This window comes from Neolamprologus brichardi, chromosome 15 (genome assembly GCF_056152115.1).
Source record: "Neolamprologus brichardi isolate AB-2024 chromosome 15, ASM5615211v1, whole genome shotgun sequence".
NCBI lineage: Eukaryota > Metazoa > Chordata > Actinopteri > Cichliformes > Cichlidae > Neolamprologus > Neolamprologus brichardi.
The window spans coordinates 11,060,098-11,081,679 of NC_142118.1; the positions used below are offsets into that span (position 1 = coordinate 11,060,098).

At 42.0% G+C, this 21,582-nt stretch overlaps 1 protein-coding gene across 3 annotated transcripts in view; it reads right to left on the reverse strand.

Annotated features, from left to right (window-relative positions):
- The window catches only part of sash1a (SAM and SH3 domain containing 1a), a 165,006-nt gene extending 143,919 nt beyond the window's left edge, over nt 1-21,087 (reverse strand). For 2 of the 3 annotated variants that reach the window (XM_006797045.3, XM_006797044.3), the window contains exon 1: nt 19,617-21,087. In XM_006797045.3, coding sequence (XP_006797108.1) covers nt 19,617-20,117 — 501 coding nt within the window. In that variant the 5' untranslated portion in view covers nt 20,118-21,087. The remainder of the gene's footprint in view (nt 1-19,616) is intronic. The other variant, XM_006797047.3, reaches the window with a different exon arrangement.
- Between the last annotated feature and the right edge of the window lie 495 nt (nt 21,088-21,582).

Consider the following 21,582-nt stretch of genomic DNA (forward strand, 5'->3'; position numbering starts at 1 on the left):
CTGTTTTGCGAGCAGAGAATCTTGCCTCGCCGTGCACAAACACTTATCTAATTCATCACAGTGCACGCAAACAAAATTAAAGCAAACGCTCGAGAGATTCCACCTGTAGAAAATCTTACGGTGACTACTTTGGAACGGTGATGAAATGTCACACTGTGACAAGGAAGCAGAATGCATGTATTACTGAGTTGAGTACAGATACCTGCAGCCACGAGGGAGAAATTCCTTCAAGTACAGTCAAATTACATTTGTCATGTATCATAAGGTAGAAAAGCAGGTACTAAAGCTAAGTGAAACAGCTGCTATGAGTAAAGTCTCTCCCAGAACACACATTTGAATAACCCTTTACTGCATTTATATATTTTCTTAAGTGATTTTAGCACAGTTCTCTCTGACCTCAAAGGATCAGGCACACAGATGTTAAAATTGGAAAACAGCAACTTTTGCCAATGCAACACAAATAGAAAACATGTGAATGCTTCTTTTTTTCTTTGGTTGCTTTCTCTCACTTGGTGGTGCCTCCCAACCCCGTGTAATCTTGAGCTTTATTTGCCTTGACAAAAGTGCAGCCTGTATTTGCCCTTCAGTGATTTAGCCTGCTCCCATTTATCCCTTAAAGAGGAAGGAAGGAGGCGAATAATGCACAATTAACACTTGTATAGCAACACGACATGCAAACAGTTTAGACAACAAAGCACAGTAACGACAAATATTTGGCAACACATGAAGAATTTTGGCAAAAGGGAACTGTGAAAGAAACATCTGGAAGATCTTCAATGGTAATTGTTGCCATGGTAAAACTGAAGCACTTGAACCGTTGATTTGAGGTTCTCCTCTCCTTGCTGTGCTGCTGATTGATAATCTAAAATATTGGATGGATTACATTTTTTTTTTTTGTCAACTCTGCTTCTTGAATTCTTATTCATTTTTGTTCAAAACCATTTCTCGTTTGGCGGTCTCCATATTGTGGAAATTTTCTAAAGCATCACACGACTTGAGCTAATCATTTTCATCAGCTCGCTTTAGTTCAGCTGTGAAGGTTAGCTTTATACTCTCATGAAAATCCCAGTTTCCTTATAAATGAACGCATATTAGATGGGTCGATGCAGGTTGATTGCATTTGCACAGGAAAATTTGCCAATTAACTCTATTAGTTTAATCAAGCAATACGTTTTTTTCCTATTTACTAACAAGTTGGAATAGCTGTAAGAAGTTCTGAAAATGAGGAATCTTTTTTTGTGGATATAGACTATAGGGATTTTTCTCAAATGCTCATAACAGTAGCACTAGTCATTTCGCATTCTTACCCTTATTTAAAGGCAAATAACATTACCAGACAAAATCCTTCTGTCGGCCTGGGCAGTCTGAAGAACTTGACAACACTGAGCATTGATGCTGAAAAATGTGCTCGGCTCAGCCGAAACGCCTTAAAGTAAAGATCACAGAAGACTGAAACATTTAAAGAAAAAAAAAGGGCGCTTCCAGACAGGTTTTCCCAACGCTCCAGTGCCAGAACCGCATAAAAATGACATACATGGAAAAAAAAAAATAGCATGCTCAGTATTTGTTTACAAAACGGTGTCAGACATAAGTGGATGTGGCCAGGATTTTGAATAGGTTCACGAATGAGGTCACAAGTGGATTCCAGCAGCACTGTGTGGATGACCCCTCCTATAGGATTTCAGCGAGCACTAATCTGCCTGAATGACCTATTCTCATCTTGCTCTCCCCTCTATTAACAAAGAGCCTCTGTCAGCGAGTTTTCCTCTGAGACAAAAAGGGGAGACAGGCAGACACGACAGACATGGAGAAGACATACACACAATAGATGAAGCCGGTCTGTTCCTATGTAACCTTTCTGAACTTGGAATGAGGAAGCAACTCGTGGTAAAAGTGTAAGAAATAAACAAAGCACAAACACAAAAAGCGAAGACTTGCATAACTAATGTTCCGGCTGCATCGAGCACTGTGTTTTGTAACTTAGCTGGTCGTATTCGTGGTGCTAGTTGACTTTTTAAATGTTGTACATGGTTTCTTTGTGCATGACCCACAATGCTTTTGGCAGCTCAAACCAAAGTCATGATGTGCCTATGGGTGTTTTTCTTATTTACAGAGTGGAGCTAAAAGGAGGTAGTGGAGTCTTATGCCTTAACTCAAGCCAGAATGGGAGCACTGATCATGCAGGCACATGAAAATATTAAAAAGAGACTACTCGAGCTATGTGAGAATATGTTTCAATCATATTTTGCACCCAAGAGAAAAAAGGAAAGCAAAAACTGAAAGGGCACTTAGATAGCACATCCTTCTCCAAGGACATAAAAATATGTCAAAATTTTTAATGCAGTTTCTGTGTCTTGACTAATGAGTCGTGGTGTAAATTTTTAATGCTAACCAGAAGTATTTCATAGCATTAAAACATGCCATATGGGAATAAATGCAATACATTTTGGGTCTTTTTTTTCTTCTTTTTTTTTTAAATGCACATGTAAATTCCCATCAAATCTTATTGGAAAATTTCAGTATTCCAATACTGCTCAAACAAGCCACTCTGGTAAAAGCTGGAATACCACCACAATATGGAATTCATTTAGCGTTTGTGACTCAATCCTGATCGAGGGATCAGACCAAAAAATTTTGCCCCCATCCCAAAAATATACATATGAATAAATAAATAAGTAAAAAAAAATCAAAGTATGATTTGAAATGTGGGAAAAAAAAAAAAAAAAAGACAAGTCCTTCTTTCCACCCACCCTTTTCCTCTCTCTAGATAAGCGGAATATTAATAATAACCTCCTGCTTGTGTGGAAAATAGGGGGTTGGCATGTTCCAGGCCCCTGAGCGGCACTTGTCACCCTGCACAAGCCACATTTCCCTCTTTGCCAGTGCCTTTTCCGCCTTTGTGAAGACCAGATGAATGATTCCACTAAACCTCTGACCTTCAGTAGGGGGATACGTGACATGCAGTTAGGAGCGCATTAGCAGCTGAGAGCCCGCAGGCATGCCACGATTGGCTGACTCAGGCTATTCCTACAGGACATGCCTCAGTCCAACACTTTAGGATTGAATGGCCAAGGATCTTCATCTATAGTAATGCATTCTTCCAAGGAGTTGATATTTAGCAGAATGGGGGTTAAGGGCAGGAGCTTGCCACAGTGCTTCCACATATACTCACACAGTCACTCAGTTTTCAACACATAGTGACCTACTTCTTTAGCTTTGGCTTGCACCCCTGAGGAGTGATATGCTAAATGAAAATCAAATGAAGCAGTTGAGGGAATTACAGCACAGGCTTAAATCCCCTACTTCCTGTCAATAAATGACACCCTGACAGCTCTAACTGGTTAGCAAGCCCTGATCTCGGTCATTATGATTACTGTAGCAGGCATATCAGCGACGCCTGTCACTGGGCTTATTGTCCACGCCATCACAGGAGAACATAGCACCAAAAACCCTCAGCGGTGTTCCTAAATGTTGCCTTGGTAACCTATTAGAGTTGGAAAAAAATACTTGGAAAAGAGGAAAGATGGCAGACTTGACATCCCAAAATGAGCTGGCTGTGAATGGGGTTCAATGGGGGGCTTCACTCATGGCTGTGGGGACTGTCAACATAAATACCCAGGCTTCATGCTCACTTTTAGAAACAGGAGATACCCAGTGGAGATGTTGTCACAGGGGACAGCCAAATATGAAGAGGCTTTAAACGCATGCAATATTTTGATGCTCTATAGTGGAGTTCAGGTGCATTGCAGTGTTAATGTAGTTCACAGTGCAGCCATCTGTGTAAGTGCACAAGGGAAAAGGATCCTGGTTGGCAGTAATCAAACTGAGCCATTTGAGTATGTGCTTGTACATGCACGCTTGTATATGCACGCGTGTGCACAGACACACACAGCTTCAGCACATGGCTTCCACGAAAAAAAGAGCATTGTCACTTCTGCTTGTGTTTTACATCCACTGCAGTTTTCCATCTCATCTCTGGAGACTCAGAGTGCTGACTCCATTGGAAGTGTCCTTGGCTCACATGGTTTTTACTCAGCCACTGAACTATATAGGTACAAAAATGCTGGATATAGAACACGATTTTTACTATTAAGGTGACCCAAAAAAGTGAACCTGTGCAGACTGCATATTTAGAAAAATGATCAATTTTTTAAAAATGTAACTAAATATGCATTTTGTTGCCAAAGTTTGTTACCTTTGGCCTTTGTCCCCCCCCCACAGATTGCAAAGTGTTACCCTCTCACAGCTAGCAGAGGCAGTGATATCAGTTCACTTGTTTCTATTCATCTCCCGATTCAGTCTGTAGCACACCGGCAAACTCCCAGAGAGAAAATAAACATCAAGCCAAATTAGTCTCATCAGACTCTATGTAACAACCCCCGAGCCTCGTAGATATCGAGCAGTTGATTTCAGAGACCCCTGCGGACGAGGGAGCTTCTAACCCGTGCTGAGATGCATGTCTAGTTTCTCATGCAGCACTCACAATGATGTGTATCTATGGCAAAGATCGGTTTCACAGCAGGCATGACACGGAAGGGATGAGACAGCCATTACAGCTAGATCAAAAAAAGAAAGAAAGAAAGAAAGAAAGAAAAATTCTGCTTCCTCTGATTGGAGGGGCTGACAAAAATCGGGGCGACCTTGTGTATTTGTGAAGCTGGAAAAAGAAGGCTGCTGATTATTTGAGGGGAACACTAATAAGTAAAAATACATATTTTTTTAAATGTATTTTTCAAAACTGTTTTCTAATTCGTTATTTAGAATGATCTTTTGGTTGAATGGAAGTAATGGATATAAGATTTAGGGAAAATTGCAGCAATAAAGGAGAGTAAACTGCAGAAAATGAACCTTTTATTAAGTTATTTTCAAATACAAAGACATAAAGCCTTTATACAAACTATGTAATCTGAATATAAAGCTCTACGTGAACTGATTATATTGTACATATTAACAAGAACTAAGCCAATTTCCAAAACTGACATTCAGAACCTTTAAGTCCACAGAATCTTACCATGTCGTTACTTTTTTGTGGTTTTTCACTCTGGTAATACTTCTCTCCCAGTACGTGTTCATGTACTGTCCCCTTAAAAACATACTACTGCTTGAGTTGTAACGTTACTGCCCCATCCATGTCCATCATTTGCACACATTTTGTAAAGAGGACATTAATTAAAAAGGAAGTCACATGTAAAAACTGAAGAAAAACAGCTTCAGCAACCAAAGGTAATACAACCAACCATTCTGTTTCAACACTTGGAGCACAATCGCATTACCTAGAATGACCCCAACATATTAAAAGTACAAACCTCTTTCAGACCTCGTCAGTGAACTATGAAGGCAAGAACCCAAATAATAATGACAATCGTTCATTAGTCGTAATTGATGTAAAATGTTCAGTTAATGTGATGCTGAGGTCATATTGCCCAGCCCTCATACCAACCCAAATTTAACACATACTGCGAGGTCACCTTGAGTGATTATTTTGTGTGTCTCGTCTAATAGCTTGCGCTTTGTGCCTACCGAGTGCTTCCAGTTACCATCTTTTAATGAGTGGTAATAATAAACCAAAGTAGGCAGTCGCTATTGCAGCTACTTTGGTGGTACTCTGATGCCATTTCCTCTTCAACGTTGTGTTGTGTTAACCTCAAAAGAAAGCTTGTGTTTCTTTTTATTGTAGAGGCTGATGGCTCATTTGATGGCTTGATAGCTCATGTAAAATGTCTTGCGGAGCCTCCGATTCCATTAATGAGCTGTTCATTGTCTAGGACTATGTGGATGGCTCCATAATCTTCCGGTCTCAACTGGTCTTGGATCCTGATTCACTCTCGACAGGTTATGTCCATAATAACATGTTTTCATTTGAGAAAGATGAGATGAGTATTTTAGCACTGTTTTAGAAATAATCCATACTACAAACATGGCTAAAAATGCATATACACCGTTCTGCAGAACCAGCTTCCAGTTTGGATTCAGGAGAAAAACACCCCTCTACTTTTAAGATTAGGTTTCCTTTTTGATATCATAGTTAGGGTCACCTGATCCAGCCCTGACTCCCACCTCAGGAATGATGCATCTTGGGAACATTAGGCTTCACACGATACACTTAGTGTTCTTCTTCAGTCACCTTTTTCACTCGCTATTTGTTCATACACAACTGTGCATTTAATCATTAGTTATTATTAATATCTTTAACCACAGCAACCTTGCTATGAAATGGTAGATGATTTAAAGTTGCAGGATGGGCTTGTTGAGTGCTCAAAAGTCACCAAAGGTCAGTTTAAAACCTCCACTGGCATTAACATCTGCACGAAAACTGTGCGCCGGGAGCTTCATGGCATGTGTTGCCATGGTAGAGCAGCTCCTGTAGGTGTAGTGTGTAGGTGGCCCAGTACTTTTGTCCATATAGTGCATATGTACACCTGATATGGGAATTGTCACATCACTGGTAATAAGAACCTGTCAGCGTAGACAGTAGATGCATAAATTAAAGTGTGCAGCATTGACAGCAAGGTCAGAAACACCTGTAATTCATTATCCATGTTGAATTAACCACTGGTACTGATGTCTTTGTTTAATTCCCGAAAAAGGGCCATGTGATAAGGGCATGATGAATAAGGGAACAGCACACGGTGACCTAAGAGGCCCAGTCAGGAGGTGAATGTGGGAGTCTGTGTCTGAAATAAGGTGTCTTTTTTTCTCCGTTTCCAAAGACTCTGCTTTTACCCATCCGGACTGAAATATAAACCAGGAGTTTTCAGACTAAAACTGGGTCAGCAGTGTTTTAAATGTCTAACAGAGACAGTCATAAAAAGCCAGAGCATTGAAATAGCCATTAGTCTTATGTACCAATTTCTAACTACAGTGTTTCTTTCCTAATGAGAAAATTTTGCATTAGGAAAACATGAAATCCTCCTTTCACAGTAAATACCAGTAAATATAACATTACTATATTTGCTTTTCTTAATATACAGTGTCTTTTCACTCTGTTTAGACTTCTACTGTACCAATTATTAAACTCCAGTACTCTCTGCTGGCTGCCCCTCCCTGTGCCTGGTTCTGCAGGAGGTTTGTTCAGAGGGGATTGTGTTGAGGTTTGAGGTTTCTTTATGATGTTGTAAGATCTTTACCTTACAATATGAAAGCACCTAGAGATGACAAATTGGTGTGAATTTGTGCTATTTAACTAAAATGGAATTGAATTGAATATGAATTACTATTATTCTGTCTACAAAAGTAGTCATTATGGAACTTAATCAAGAAAAAGACAACAAAAATCAATCAGAATTTCTAGTAAAGTTACTAAAATCAGTACAGAACAGTTTTTAAATGTTCTCCCTTGAGGTATAAAAAACATTGCTAGTGTGACTGCAGTGTGCAGAACACATCCGAGTCAGAGCCTCTGAAGACATAATGCCATTTCAAGACAAAACCCTCTTCAAGCCTCCCAAGTGAAGAGGGCTCCTCATCAATATCCTGATTAGAATTACAGGAGACGCCTCGTCGTAATCAACAAGAATGCTTGATCTTTGTGCACTCTGTTGTGATTTTGCAGGGTAATGATCATGGAAGTGAAAAGTGGCTTTGATTTCTAGACAAACATGTTTAAGACTGCCCTGCATTTATCTGTTGTAGGGGAGGGACAAGAATGGCTTCTTCTACAGAAGTATACATCTAATGATGGAAAAGAAAGGAAGAGGTAGTTTGTGTGCCAGTGCATTGTACTCAAAGGATGTGGGAAAAATGGTAACATATTTTCACATGTCTTCCTTTAACTTTCCTCTATATCATTTCAACATAATGTCCAAATCAGAAACTCGATTGAAAGCAGATTATACAATTTCAATGGCCGCTTTACATAACAATTGATATAAGCTCAGGCTGTGGGATTCCTGCATGACAATGAAGGCAGCCTCCACACATAATCCCTACCCTAAACTTCCAGTGCAGCATTGTAGTCTTCCTTCCAAACAAGCCAAAGAGTGACTGCCACTGGAATCAGTAAAGGCTTTTTGTCATGTTCTGGGAAGTATTAGCAATGTAATCTTATCTTATAATGTACCTGTTTCACATAAAGATCTTAAGGACAGAAGTTCCTAGTAAGTAGCTGACACTTAAAATTCCTGCAGGTTTTGTTCCTAAGTTTTACCAAAACCAGGTGAAGTTGTGGCATCGCTCGTTTTAGGGGAGGGAGGGTCAGGAGCACTTGAGGAGGGGTAGGTGGGTGGACTCGCATTTAGCCGTCTCATAAATGGAGTGGACAGGGATTAGAGATGCAGAGGCTGCTGGGAGAATAAACCCCAATCTTCTCAGTCCATTGTTCTGAACTGGCAGTGTGTTCTCATAAGTTGGGGGGGGGAGGGGGGGGGGGGGGCAGTTTCTTCTCTAGGCCGCAGACAACGCTAAGTGACCATAACACTGACATCACAATACCGTTCGCCTGAGAACCGATCAAAACAAAATGTTCCCATGCTGCGATGTAATCCAAAGCATACATTTCCTACATGCTCACAATTACTACCATATGAAAATCTGAGTGCGAGTAGGTGTATGGTCCCAAAGGGGGTGGGGGGGTAACAGCGCTACATTTCCCCATCTGAAAATGTTTTTTTCAAATCAGGTGACAAAATTATGTAAAACATGCCGTTTCCACGCTAATAACTTTGTTCTCTGATTGATAAACACTTCCCTCATTCACCATAAATTCTAACTTCAGCACTCATTCTTGTAAGAAATCAGTGTAACTGCCTCATACTCAAAGCTGCAAATGCTGATGAATACAGTCTATTGTAAATATAATGTTATACGCATGGGTAGGAGAGCAGTGGGGTTCCATTAAAAAGTCTCAAACGAGAGAATACTCTTAATGACTCAAGATGCCCGTCACATATTTTAGCTCCCTGTCAATCAAGCTTGTCTCTCTGTATATTCCAGTTTTTCTGTCGGTCTAAAAGTGCCGGTTTGTCCGCCTGTCAGACCAACTGTCTGTCTTTATCTCTTCCTCTCTTTTGGTTTGACAGATCTGCCAGTCTGTCTATTTGTATTTCAGCCTGTCTGCACTGTCTGAAAGAAAGTGAGAATGAAGTGAAACTGGGTGAGGATGTTTGGCGGAGCAGAGAAAACGTGCGATGCATGACCCCAGCACTTAGGTTTGGTTGAGGAGTTGTCAGTTGGCCTGTTTATTGTTTGGCTTTTGTGTATGACATCAGCAGTGATTCACAGCAAAGAGGTGAGATACCAGATTGATGACCGTTTCTCATGCCACTGTGATTGCTGTCCATTTGGGGCACATTATCAGTCTGCTGTTACCACACAGGGATCAGTGTCGTGAGAGGAATCTGGAAATATTCATATCCATCCCGTCTTTGGCTCTCCTTCTCATTAGTCCGTACTTTTCTTGCTATAAACATTATTCAAATGCTCTTCACAAGCTTCTGTGTTGTAATATTTCTTCAAAGTCCTCCGTGTTGGGGAAAAAAACTAGTCTAATCCTCTTTAAAACAAAGCTGACTATCAGAAAGCTGACTGGTTACACAAGCTTTTGCCTTTCAGTAGCAGCCACATCAGGTCAGCTGCAATAAAGACATGGTTTCAGATGGATGCATTTAAAAATGAAGCTAAATCAAGTTAAGGCAAGTTTTCTCCTAACTTTGTTCATAGAAGACTTAAGACCACATTTACCTTTTACAGAGTTAAGCTGAGGTTAGAATGTTCTTAGCTCTTCAGATGATGGGACCAACCTCTGAATGTCAACCCCATTAACTCCCCTAAAATACAGCAGGATCGGTGAAGACTGTCTGAGGCATGTTTCTTTTTTGGAAAGAATTCTGAAGGGCTATTAAAGTAAACAGTGGTTGGTTTGGCAAAGCCTTCTTTAAAAGAGCTGCTAACAAGAAAACTGTGGTTATGCTGTTGACCCACAGCACATGAAGCTCCCATTAGAGTGCACGTCAGGCAAAAAGGCATCAGCCGCAGCATCAAAATGAGAGAAAAATATTTCTTGGGAACATGATTTACACTCTGATAAGGAAAAACCAGAATGTTAAGCCATTTCACAAAAATACTTTTTACGCACAATAAATACCTACGTGTAGAGTTAACCCTCTTTTGGTGCAAGATTAAAATGACAGGCTTGAATCTGCACGTTTCTCTTTGCAGAAACTTAAAATGCAACATCTTGCAAAGCATGTAAAGTGCTAATCATTGTCCGTCTCTGTGTTAGCCCTGCGATAGACTGGCGACCTGTCCAGGTCGTACCCCGCCTCTCGCCCTATGACAGAAGGCCACCAAGTGCCAAAAAAAGTCAGATCCTTTTGAAGTGTGAGAAACTGGTTTTCTGACTGGACCTCTAAACACTTTTCTGGTGATGCACTCAGGGACTCATTTTTAAGTCTATTGAATTATAGCTTGTAAATCTTGCTCATTGGCTAACGACTTGCCAGTCAGAAGTTGTTAGCCAATGAGCACGCCGCAGATAATCCTCATTTCTGAAACCACCAAGTTTTACAGTCAGACCTGCCCCTCCTTGTTACGGTTTTGGTTTTATTTTTCTAAACCAAGATGGTGACAGTGAAAATGCTGAGGCTCCAGAACGAAACATCAGAAACCGATGGATGACGTTCACCTTTTATACTGTTCTGTGCTTATACTGGTGGAGCTACATGCCGCTGATTTCTGAGGGGTTTTAAACAAGCAAAGGCTCTTTGTGGAGACTAAAAAAAACATATCATTGCCATACCATTAGATTAAGGCATGAAAGAAAACTGTCTGACCACGACTGTTCTATCAGTCTTTCTTTTTGCAATCCAAAAACCCCTGTACTCCTTATACAAACTGACCTAATGGCAGACTCGTGCCTCCAGTCTTGCTGCAGAATACCAAAACTGAAAAGTGTGCAACAAGCTGAAACGGCACCATGCGCCAACAGTGATGACGTAACTTCTGGCATGTGCAACGTGCACAAGGACAACAATGGTGAGTGTAAACTGCCTGTAAGATGCTACAGTGGAATGTATTCTTTCCATGCAAGTGATTGACACTTAATGAATAGAACTATTAACTAACACACACACGGAGGTCAAAAACCAGCAATTAGTGTGATGAACTCTTCCTTACCGAGCATGTCTGGATTGACGTACTAATGAGTTTGACTAGTCGGCAGCATCCCATTTGGGCAGAACTGCTAGAGTCAGCTTAACCTTCGCTCATTGAAAATTAATTAAACAGCAAAGAAAATGTTGCTTCGTGCACTAATTAATGGCATATTAATTGTATATGTTAGTTTGCTACACATCAGAATGCTTTGTTGTTTAGTCTCCTGTAAGAAACAACACATGCGTAGGACAATTTCTCGGAAACTAAGCTCTGTTTATATAGGCAAAGAAAAAGAGCAATTACACAAAAGCCAGACTCATTTGTGTCAGAACGTGCTGTGAAAGCCACAAGTGCTTTCAATATCAAAAGCAGCAAAGCACACAAGACTGGAGTGTACCTATGAAATATGTTGGGGGGGGTAAAACAAGAGCTACAATACACAGTACGCATTTGAGTGTTCTTGCGTGGGTGTGTTTGAGGAATGTAGTAAAATGCCAGGTAATTAGAGTTCAGATTCAGGTATGTAAAGCCGCAGGGAAGCCAGAGCAAGACAGGCAGACAGACACTCAGTGGGATCAGAATGGCTTAATCCCCTGCCAGGCACAGCCACTACAAAAGCACTCAGGTAGGGACGTATCTACACTGGTGTGGTCTCCGTGATCAAAGCTTTCAGCACAGCCCTGCCCTCATGCCTTGGAAATGGACCAATTAGAGGTAAAGGGGTGAGGGGAGGGTGACTGAGGGTTGGTTGCGCTGCGTTCCATACACCTAGCTGGCAGCAGCTTCAGACAAGGTAATTATACACACTCCTGTCTGTCTCTCTAACACTCACAGTCACTGCTATCATGCCTTACTTGTCTCTCTACACCCCTGCATTACATCCTTTAAACACAGTCCAAGATAATATGGGCTGACATGAGCCAAGCTGTAGCTACATGTGAGACAATTAAGCTCTGTTGCAGGTAGTAGGGCTTTAACCCACCCAAAACTGCACCCTGCTTAAGGAAATCCACCCACTAAGATGCAGTTAACATTAGTAAGATACCACATTTCTCAACCTTGATCATTCTGATTTATGATGCACGTCTGAGCCACGTGCTCAGCAAGGAATACAGTCATTGTTCATCCTTAACAGCTTCTTCTTCATAGGAAAGAGGATTATTTTATCCAGTTAGGACATTGTAGTCGTGTTGCCCTATGTCACATGTTCTAAAGGAGCAGAGCAGGGCTCATGAAAAGAAATTTCATGTCTCTTTTTTCCCCCCACCGTTGCAGCTCACCCACCCATGCAGATTACCAGCACTGATAAAGGTTAGTTGAAAACTGTTATTTGAATTTGATGAGCCAATTAAAAAAAAACTGCAAATAAATTGATTAAAAACTGACAGTTTTATCAACAGATTGATTTAACTCCTTTCTAAAACGGAAACAGTCAACATCTGAAATCACTGCTGAAAGAGGTCGTGATTCACTATTTGATGAAACTGACTAAGCCACGAACTGAAAATAATAAGCCCACGATCATGTGATATGAATCATTAGCTGGCGGCTATCCATTTATCTAAAATCCATTTTTCTATGTTCAGTTTCTCTAAAGAAAGGATTTGCAGCTTTTTGGAATTTTAAATGTGATGTTTGGTTTACGGACTGCTGATTGGGCAAAGCAAGCTACTGCAGCGGCAAACTTTAAAAATAGTCATTACTGGGACTCCTATCATAATTCTCCATTAGATTTAACTTCTAGGAACCAGTTGATAAAATACAGATTTACCAAACTGTAGCTCATTCGTTGCTGAACTGCCCCCCTTCAGCTTTATGAATTTTAACTTTCAGAAACACCAGTGTTCGAGGAAGCAGCTTAACCAAAAGCTTGAGCAACATTTAAATATACGGGGGGGCGCTCGTTTTGCAGATAGAATTATAGCATTACTGTGATAATCCCAACCTCTGTGTTTGCCATTTAAACCTGCCATTCCTGGCAATGTATTACAGAGATTACAGGATGAAACATCTGGTTTAATGTTTAAATATCATTCTGTTAGTCTCCATGGTAACTTTTTAACACAGCCCTTTTAGTGTGTGATCTTCTGGTTCGTAGTTGTGTGGGAGTCCTGGATAATTAGCTCTTTTTCCAAGGACTATAGGTCACACACGACCACCTAGGACATTACAGTAAAAATCTGTACTTGAGATGAGTGACAGCCCTAGATTGCACTTAATATCCAACAGTGTGGTTGTGCATTTCTAGTAAAATGTGTCACTTTTTATAAGAAAATTCACCCCTTGTGAGGCAACCAATTTGATTGTAGTAATGAGTGTGTGGAAAATAGAGATGTAGAGGGATAGAAAACATGTGCGCTCATGTTGATTTGCAAGCGAGTGCAATCTGGATCCTGACACAGACAGATGCTCCGGCCTGCTCTCTTGTCATCTCTCTTGTCTTGCCATCCTGTTGGGGAGATGGGGGGGGGGGTGGCTTGATATCTTCATTGTCAGGACTACAGGGTCATTTATTGTGCACATATACTGCAAACATAACAGGGTTCTGTTACGTTAGGATTTGCTTTATGCTTCTGCACACGTTTTGGATGAAAGCAAGAAGCTGTTAGTGCATTTTGCATTTGCACAGCACTGAGAAAGACGTGGAGAAGAAATGTGTTACAGCAGCAACCGAGCATGTAGTTTCTGTTTGCCGTGGCTGACAATGAATCTGCCTTATGTGCACAAAACCATAAATTATATGGAAGCTTTAAAGGCTCGGATCCAAAGGTGCCAAGACATTTTCTTTTAATCCCCAAGTCAAACTTTGCATGTAAATAAAGTCTCTTTCTCCCACCTGGCTTAAACAGTCACTATTAATGAGGTTCCTGCAGTACAGCTAAAAATGCAGTTTTAACACTCCCATTAGACTCAAGCAGTAAGACTTTTATTGACGCTAAAAGCAAAAATTAAGTATACGAAATTAATAAGTTTGCAAATGTGCAAACTAAAAGGTAGAAAGTGGAGTCTAAAAAGAAGCCAAACATACTTTAGTATTTATAATGCAGCTGGCAATCTTTTCCCGATGCAGGTAACATAGTATGCATGTCATCTGGACATGCTGTCGGGAAGCTGAACCTTGGACCAGAATAGCTCCGATAATGCATCTGTCATGAATGTGTGTCATCGGGACTCGTCCCCCAGCACGCTGTGGAAAATGAAATGGCCCTGATGGCAGCGAGGCCTGCTTTATTTAAAGCTGTTACCATGACCGCATAACTTTAAGTGATACATATATACTGCACGTCTCCACATGTTACTTAAATACAACACATCTCAGAAGAGTGAAGAAGGGGGGCTTTAAAGCAGAGGACAGAAATCCAATCCTTCAACACCAACTGAAGGTCTAAATGTTGAGATTATCATTGATGACGACTCCTGTTAATTGGAGAATGTTCAGTGTGTTTCTGTTGAATTGTAAATCTCAAGCTCACATCGAGTTCATGTAGCTGGAGAGAGGAAAAAAGAAAAAAAAAGTGGCTTAAAATTTAGCTGATCGTGTGAGAAAAAGCGCAGTAGGAACAAGCTCTTCTCGCTCCTTCCTGCTAAAATGAGACTGCCAGCTGCATATATAGTGTAAATTCTGCTTTCCCACATTTGCTCATGCTCCCAGGAGATGGGTGGTTCAGCATTTCTGACAGAGGGACAGACAGAAGCTCTCTGACTCACAGCACAAAAAGTTGAAACCTATCCAGCGAATCTCTTTGCAGTGATAACGTTTCTCGAAATACTGGACCGAACTGCTTTTGCAGGTATTGCTTTTGGCTGAATGGCAGGGCAAGACCGTACGATGTGCTAAATTTCTCATGAGTTATTGCACACAGCAGTTTTTACAAATGGGAAGATGAGCGCATGAGCTTGAATCAATAGGCCGTCTAAAATACAAGATGAGGAAAAAAAGAAGACGACTCGACTGCAAGATCCAGAAGAAGACTCGAGGTGTGCAGCCTGTTTTATCGTCTAGGGCGAGATCAACATGACAGCTTTGTGTTTTGATCCAGCAGGGCACACACTGTGAGGTGAAAAGGTCTGTGTGATGGCCATTAATCTGCTTATCAAACTGATTTGAAGAGGAACTGAAAGCGATGCATTCAGTTTAAGCTTTACATAGACTCTTATAGAGGTCTCCAAACATGAGTTGTTTACAAAAGGAGCAACTATAGGAGTGCATATAAGTCCTTTTCACTCTGCTGGGAATGTGAGCAATCATATAACCCTGACACGCTATATAATGTTAAGAGGAACTCACTCTGCTAATTAACTTTCTCTGTCCTCTCAGGACAATAGAGTGGGTCCTTGACTTCTTTATGACTTCCCCTTTATGAGTCCTTGGTTGATTATGCCTTTAAGGAGCTTTTAATAAGAACTGAGCAAACAGTGCTTTCAGCAGAACACAGACAAACCCGAGGCTTTCTCCTTCATTGCGGGAAAAAGCCCGTCTTATCCTGATGAACAAAGATTGAAAGTATTCTGCAGGGAAAAAAAAATACAAAAACTACAAAAGCATTCACTTGTGTGATGAAAAGGGTCCTCATTTGGGAAAAATGTCAAATCAATAGTTTTCCTTGCACATATTTGTCATTATGGGATAGAGTAGCAGCTACATAGCATGGGAGCTTAACTGGAAATCTGTGCCAGTTTTTTTTTTTATGCAAGCCAAATTCTGTGTCTTAACCGCATTTGGCAGTTGGCCGGTAAATGTATATGATCTGACAGCGCTGATGATTCATTAAAATTGTTTTCGTTTTTTTTTTTTCTTCCCACCAGATCTTGGCAGCTTTCCAGTGAAGCCCGAGGGCCATCAACGGCCACAGCGGGCCAACAGGCAGTCACCTTAAACAGAACTCAAATTTCCTGCTGTGTGAGAGTGTTGGGATAATAACAGAGATAAGAGTACAGAAACAGGAAGTGAGGTGAGTGTTTGTCATGTAAGATGAACTTCCTCTTAAAGGCCATCTCTCTTTTTTCTTTAGCACCACCCCACACCTCTAATGGTCTGCTGCCTCTCTTACATTCTTAAGGCCAGTTAGGCTGCAGGCCTGTCACTTGTGGCACCCGCTACATGTGATCAGCTGTTCTGTGGGGGTCAGACAGAGCTAACTTTCCCCCACAACTTGACAGCCCGTTCCTGACCAAAAAACGCCCACCAAGCCTTCACCAGAATTCAAAAACAATGTGCCCATCTATTTACAACTCTATCTTTCTCTGAATGATACCAAAGGTTTTTTTTTTTGTATTTTTTAAAATCATCCACCCATCAGCACAATGCTGGACACTTGCCTCCGCGGTTTGTTTCAATGGACGGAAATTGGGAATGCAAAACAGACCAGTAGTGAAAGGACATGTGGCTCCATCAGCTTCCATACAAACAATGGAGAATCTCCCAGTGTTTAGCTTCTGCTTCCTCCTGACACACAGCGCTAACAAAGAGGCGCTATTATGACTGACTATGTCTGCTGGTGCTGAAAGCAGCAGCCTCTGGATGAGATCAGCATGAGAACACATCTCCGTAACTTGGCACCGAGCGGCCAGTACATCAATATTGAAAAATTTTGCTCGCTGAAAAGGCGCCATACGCTTCAACCCGAAACATCCAGTATGGTTGAGAAATTTAAGAAATTATGTTAAAAGAACTGGATTAGAAAATAGAGCAACTGGACACAATGGGGGGGGGGATTTAGGTAAATACTGTATTTGCTTACTGCAATTATTTGTCTTGTGCAAAAAGGAAAAAGAACAGGTAAACAAAATCTTCAAATGTCCTCAAATACTTCAGTTGTACATCAATGCACCCCCCCCCCCCACCTCCCCCCATTTTGGTATTACAGTTGTATGGATGTAAGCATGTCAGCTGCCTGTATCCTGTCCACATGTGCTGCGCCCCTTACTGGAAGCAAAACAAAGCAGCAATTAAACACGTACAAGTCAGATCATCAGAAATGATAATCTGTATTATTCCATCAACGTCTCACAATCTTTCAACCAAAACAATGAACATTAACTCCATAACTGCTGCGCATTCAACAACCAGAAAACCGGCGGCAGCATCTTCGCCGCTTGTTTTGTTCCCCGATGAGAAATCGAGAAATGTGCAACCGACGGCACAAGTGTTTGTTTACATCATAAGAAATAATATTCTCGCTCTCAGACAAGAGGTCTCCGCGGCCTTGATAAGGATCACGGGTATTTATTACACCCAGCAGAGCCCTTACAGTGAATTGTTTGATAATGGGTTGTCTCCCATGAAAACATTCAGCACACACTAGAGAGGATTTATGAATCTCGGTGCCTTATATCGCCTATGGTTTTGCTTGCAAAGTACCCAAGGGCCATGGTTCGTGAAAATCCGAGTGCTGAGAGCACGGAGGACGGTTTAAACGTGGATGGAGATCTTGGTTATGCTACACAATGACCATCCCTTGAGATTGACATTGTGTGTCCTGTAATTGCCCTATGTCTGTATCTCTGGTCTCAGTCTCCACTGGGGATGACATCTCATCTCAAGGGCAGGGCGAGGAGAGATATCTACAGACCAATCACAGCTCAGTCAGTCAAACTCTATCAGCTGGTCACAGCTCCATGTCCCACACTCCTCTCACTCCTAATGTGGAGGAGGGAAAAAAAAAAAAGAACTGGGCTGGAGCCAACTTGAAACTGCAGGGCTACACATATGCACATAGACACACGCGCACACACAGAAAGAGTGAGGGAAGCAGAAAGACCTTGACCTGCCCATTCCCCTCAAAAGCTTCAATGCCAGAGCGCCGGCTCTAAATAAATACGGTCTTCAAATGGAAAGATAGTTTAACCCTCTGGAATCGACACTTTGTTACAGGCCGAGTCTGACAGTTAATCCCTCACAAATCCCAAATCTCTGTGGGATTCGCAGTTAGCCAAAATGGTTAAACGGACAAAATGAGCTTACAAAGCATGCAAAATACAAAACTGTTGTCAATTACAAAAAGCCAATTTGGAAGCGAGCAAATACTGAATACCGAGCATGATACCAAAGTTTAGATCCTACAAAATAAACGGTAGACGCATGTGTTAAGCCAGAAATAGTCATCAACATTTTCACAACTGCATTAACTCTGTAGCTTCAGGATTATTTGCCGTCTGACTGGAACTAGATAATAAAAAACGTTATTGGGAACACACCCTCAAATAAATTTGCAAGCCATAACCAGGATTTTTAGAAATACAGAGGCCCTTAGAAGCATGAAGACTTACTACAAATCCACACATTTTCAGAGCAAACTCATTGCACTTGTTTCTGCCTTAATTCTTCAGGCTCACTCAACATCTCAAAATACTTAATCAACAGGCTCAAAAGTGGCTAAATCAAGTGCGGAAGTCCCTGGCGACCACAAAGATAAATAATTCAGTTGTAATAGTTCAGCAGCGAGTATCTGATTTGCCTGTTCTGCTGACAAGTTAACAAGCCTGATGTTACGACAGAACAGACCTCTAAAGACGCCCGTGCAGTGTCAGGTCAGTTCTTAGCTGTGCTCCTCTCAAAAAGCCCCGCTCTATGCAAACGGCAGTAATTCAGTGGAGGCCTCTCAGCTGGTAAGGCATATGATTCAAACACTTCTGAAGAAAGGTCACTATCAGCCCTGTGAAAACAAGAGGCCCTCTCAGTCTGGCTCCTCACCGGACAGCAACAGCCTACCCAGCTGGGCTCTCTTCATTTACTGCACCTGCAATCGACAGCCCGCCGCCAATTCATCAAGGCAAAGAGCTAGGCCTGAGCCCCATGGGTCTGGCTGATCCACCCACACTGAATGCCGAAGCAAGTCGGGGGACAGGTGAGGTCAGAGTGGATTAATAATCAGGGTGTAAATTCCTCCCCACAAGGAATCGCAGACAGGGTGAAAGCTCCTCAGGCTCTACTCTCTTCTTATCGATCCGCAGCAACTTCACTCCCATCATTCACAATGACAGCAAGTACTCACACTTCTGCAAAGTGCAATGGTCCTGAAAATGTTTAGGCATCACACTGACATTTGCCTGTGACTCAGCTCTTTAGATGACGTTGAACACGTCACTGAAATATGCTAAACACCTTTTAGCTGACAGAGGGCAATCTTTCAACCAAATGATGGATGATGTGAACATGTGACAGGCCTTCCTTGCCACAAGCATCTCAGGCACACTACAAAACAACCCTTTCGGAAAGGATTTATTCCATGTTTAGATTAAAAAGCTTTACTCTTTCGGCTTTGACTGATTTCTTTGACTCTTGTTGTGAACAGTTTCTTAAATCTGCTGTAATTTTTCACCTGATAATGGCAGTGAAGTAAAATTCAATAAGACTTATTTAGGCCTAAAAACAAAAAAGCTTACATTTTAGTGGCCATCATACTAAATTGCTTGTTAAGCGGGTTAATTTAAAGTATGTGTTTGCATGATTGCCTGTATATCTTGTGCTTTCATTAACTGATGAAAGTTGATGAGGTCACAGAGTTCACCAGGGTTCCTCTTACCTTATTAGAGTACGGCGGCTTGGCGAGGTTGATGCCATCTCTGATGAGTTTATCCCTGATCATGATCTTCAGCTTGAGCTTGGGGTAAATCATCAGCTCCCTCCTGTTGCCCAGGGTCAGGTTCCTCTGCGCCCCGATGTACCCGCCGTTTCGCCCAACCCGGTCACTGATGGGCTCGGTCCAAGACTTGGATCCCCGCAGTTTAGACTCGCACTCCACCAGGTGCCCGCTATAAATTTCGGCCGCGGGTGGCATGGGTTCAAGGGTGAAATACAGTCCACTGGCTGTCTCTTTGGCTTCCTCCTTCAGCCTCCGCACAGCATCGTGAATCCTCTGCCTGTGATGAGGGATATATACGCCGATGGCATCCAGGTCGGGGTCTCCTATTTGTTTGCAAACCTCGAGGTCGTCATATCCATTATCCACAAAGGACTCGACATACTGGGAAAGCTGGAGGGTCTTCAACCACTCGTAGACGATGACAGGTCCGTTGCTTGTCATTTTGCCTGTTGCCAAATTGGCTACAACTCAAGAGCTAGAAGACGCTAAAGTGATCGTTGCTTTCCCATTCCGCGTTTCAAACGCATTGTAAGGTGGTCAAATATAACGCGCGTTTCCTTTGAGCGTGAGAGGCGCAAATAACTGGATCAAAATAATTGTGCACGAGCCATTCCAAAGGTCTGGTTACCATAACCAAGTCTGATGTGGATGAAATCCTGAAAAAAACGACTGAATAAAACACTTTTTCTGACACAGTCTGAATGACAAACACCTGTCAGTATTTAAACTACAAATGAAGAACCCTTGGGGATTACTTGAGGGCAGCTTTCAAGCCACGTTACTTGATCATCGATTTTACCAGCCCACGGTGACTTACTATGTGCAGCCACTTAACCAATAATTACGTTTCCATTAAACAAATATATTTAAAAAAAAGAAATTGTCATTGAAGCAGTAGCGTGGCCAGATTTCATTCCTTACGCCGGGGCAGCCTTTAACAGCTCTTGCTCCTTCCCCTTAAGTCCTTTTCTGTCGCCAAAACGGCAGCAAGCGAAATTCAAATAATACCAAAAGATCTTCAAAATGACAGAAAGTCCGCAGCCGACGCCTGACAATCACAGGGCTCCGCGTCCAACCGCTCCGTCTACGCGCAGACCACTTCTTCTTCTTCCAGGCGGCACATCACCACACTGGAACTGGAGCCAAGAGCCAACATGCTGCTCTGCTGCTGCTTCTGCTTCTGCTCCTCTCGCGTCCACGCCCCCCGAAATTTCTCTGTACCCATTTAAAAATAGTGAGCCTTCTTTTTAAACCCCTCCAACAGCAACTTGTCGCGCAGCTCCGAGCAGTCAGCGGTTCCCATCGAGTTGTCCGAAGTTGCTCCGAAACAAAAAGAGAGTCTGTTAAACCTGGCGCACAGTCCGAATGGATTATCTTGCTGCTGGTTTGTTTGACATTATTACTCCCCTACGATTTGATTTCGTCCACCTCTCTCTCTCCCTCCCTCTCTCATACACACACTCTCACTCATTCAGCATTTCCACGCTTCGGTTTCTCAACACGCACGGGCTCCCTCTACGTGGTAACTGTGGAACTGAAGATTTCAGCAGCAGGATCCGACTTAATAACCAGAAAAGAGAGAAATAAAGAGAGAGGGAGAGGCTTGTTTGTCCATGATGAAATGAGCAGACACCTCCTGACTGTCCAACACTGCACTTGAGTCCCTATCAAACTGCTAAACCACTCGATCATTAGTATGAGACAACAAGTCAAACTGTCAGGGAAAACACGGAGAGGCAGACAACTAAGAGAAATAACATGGCTTGAGTAGGACCTGTCTGGACTGTCCAAACGGATGCCAGGCTGCCCAGAGCTGATGCATGCTTTATCAAATGTGAGCTGACAGCTTGTTAGGGGTCAGTTTGATACAATCACTATATCTGCTCTAAGCTGGAAGTGATTTGCC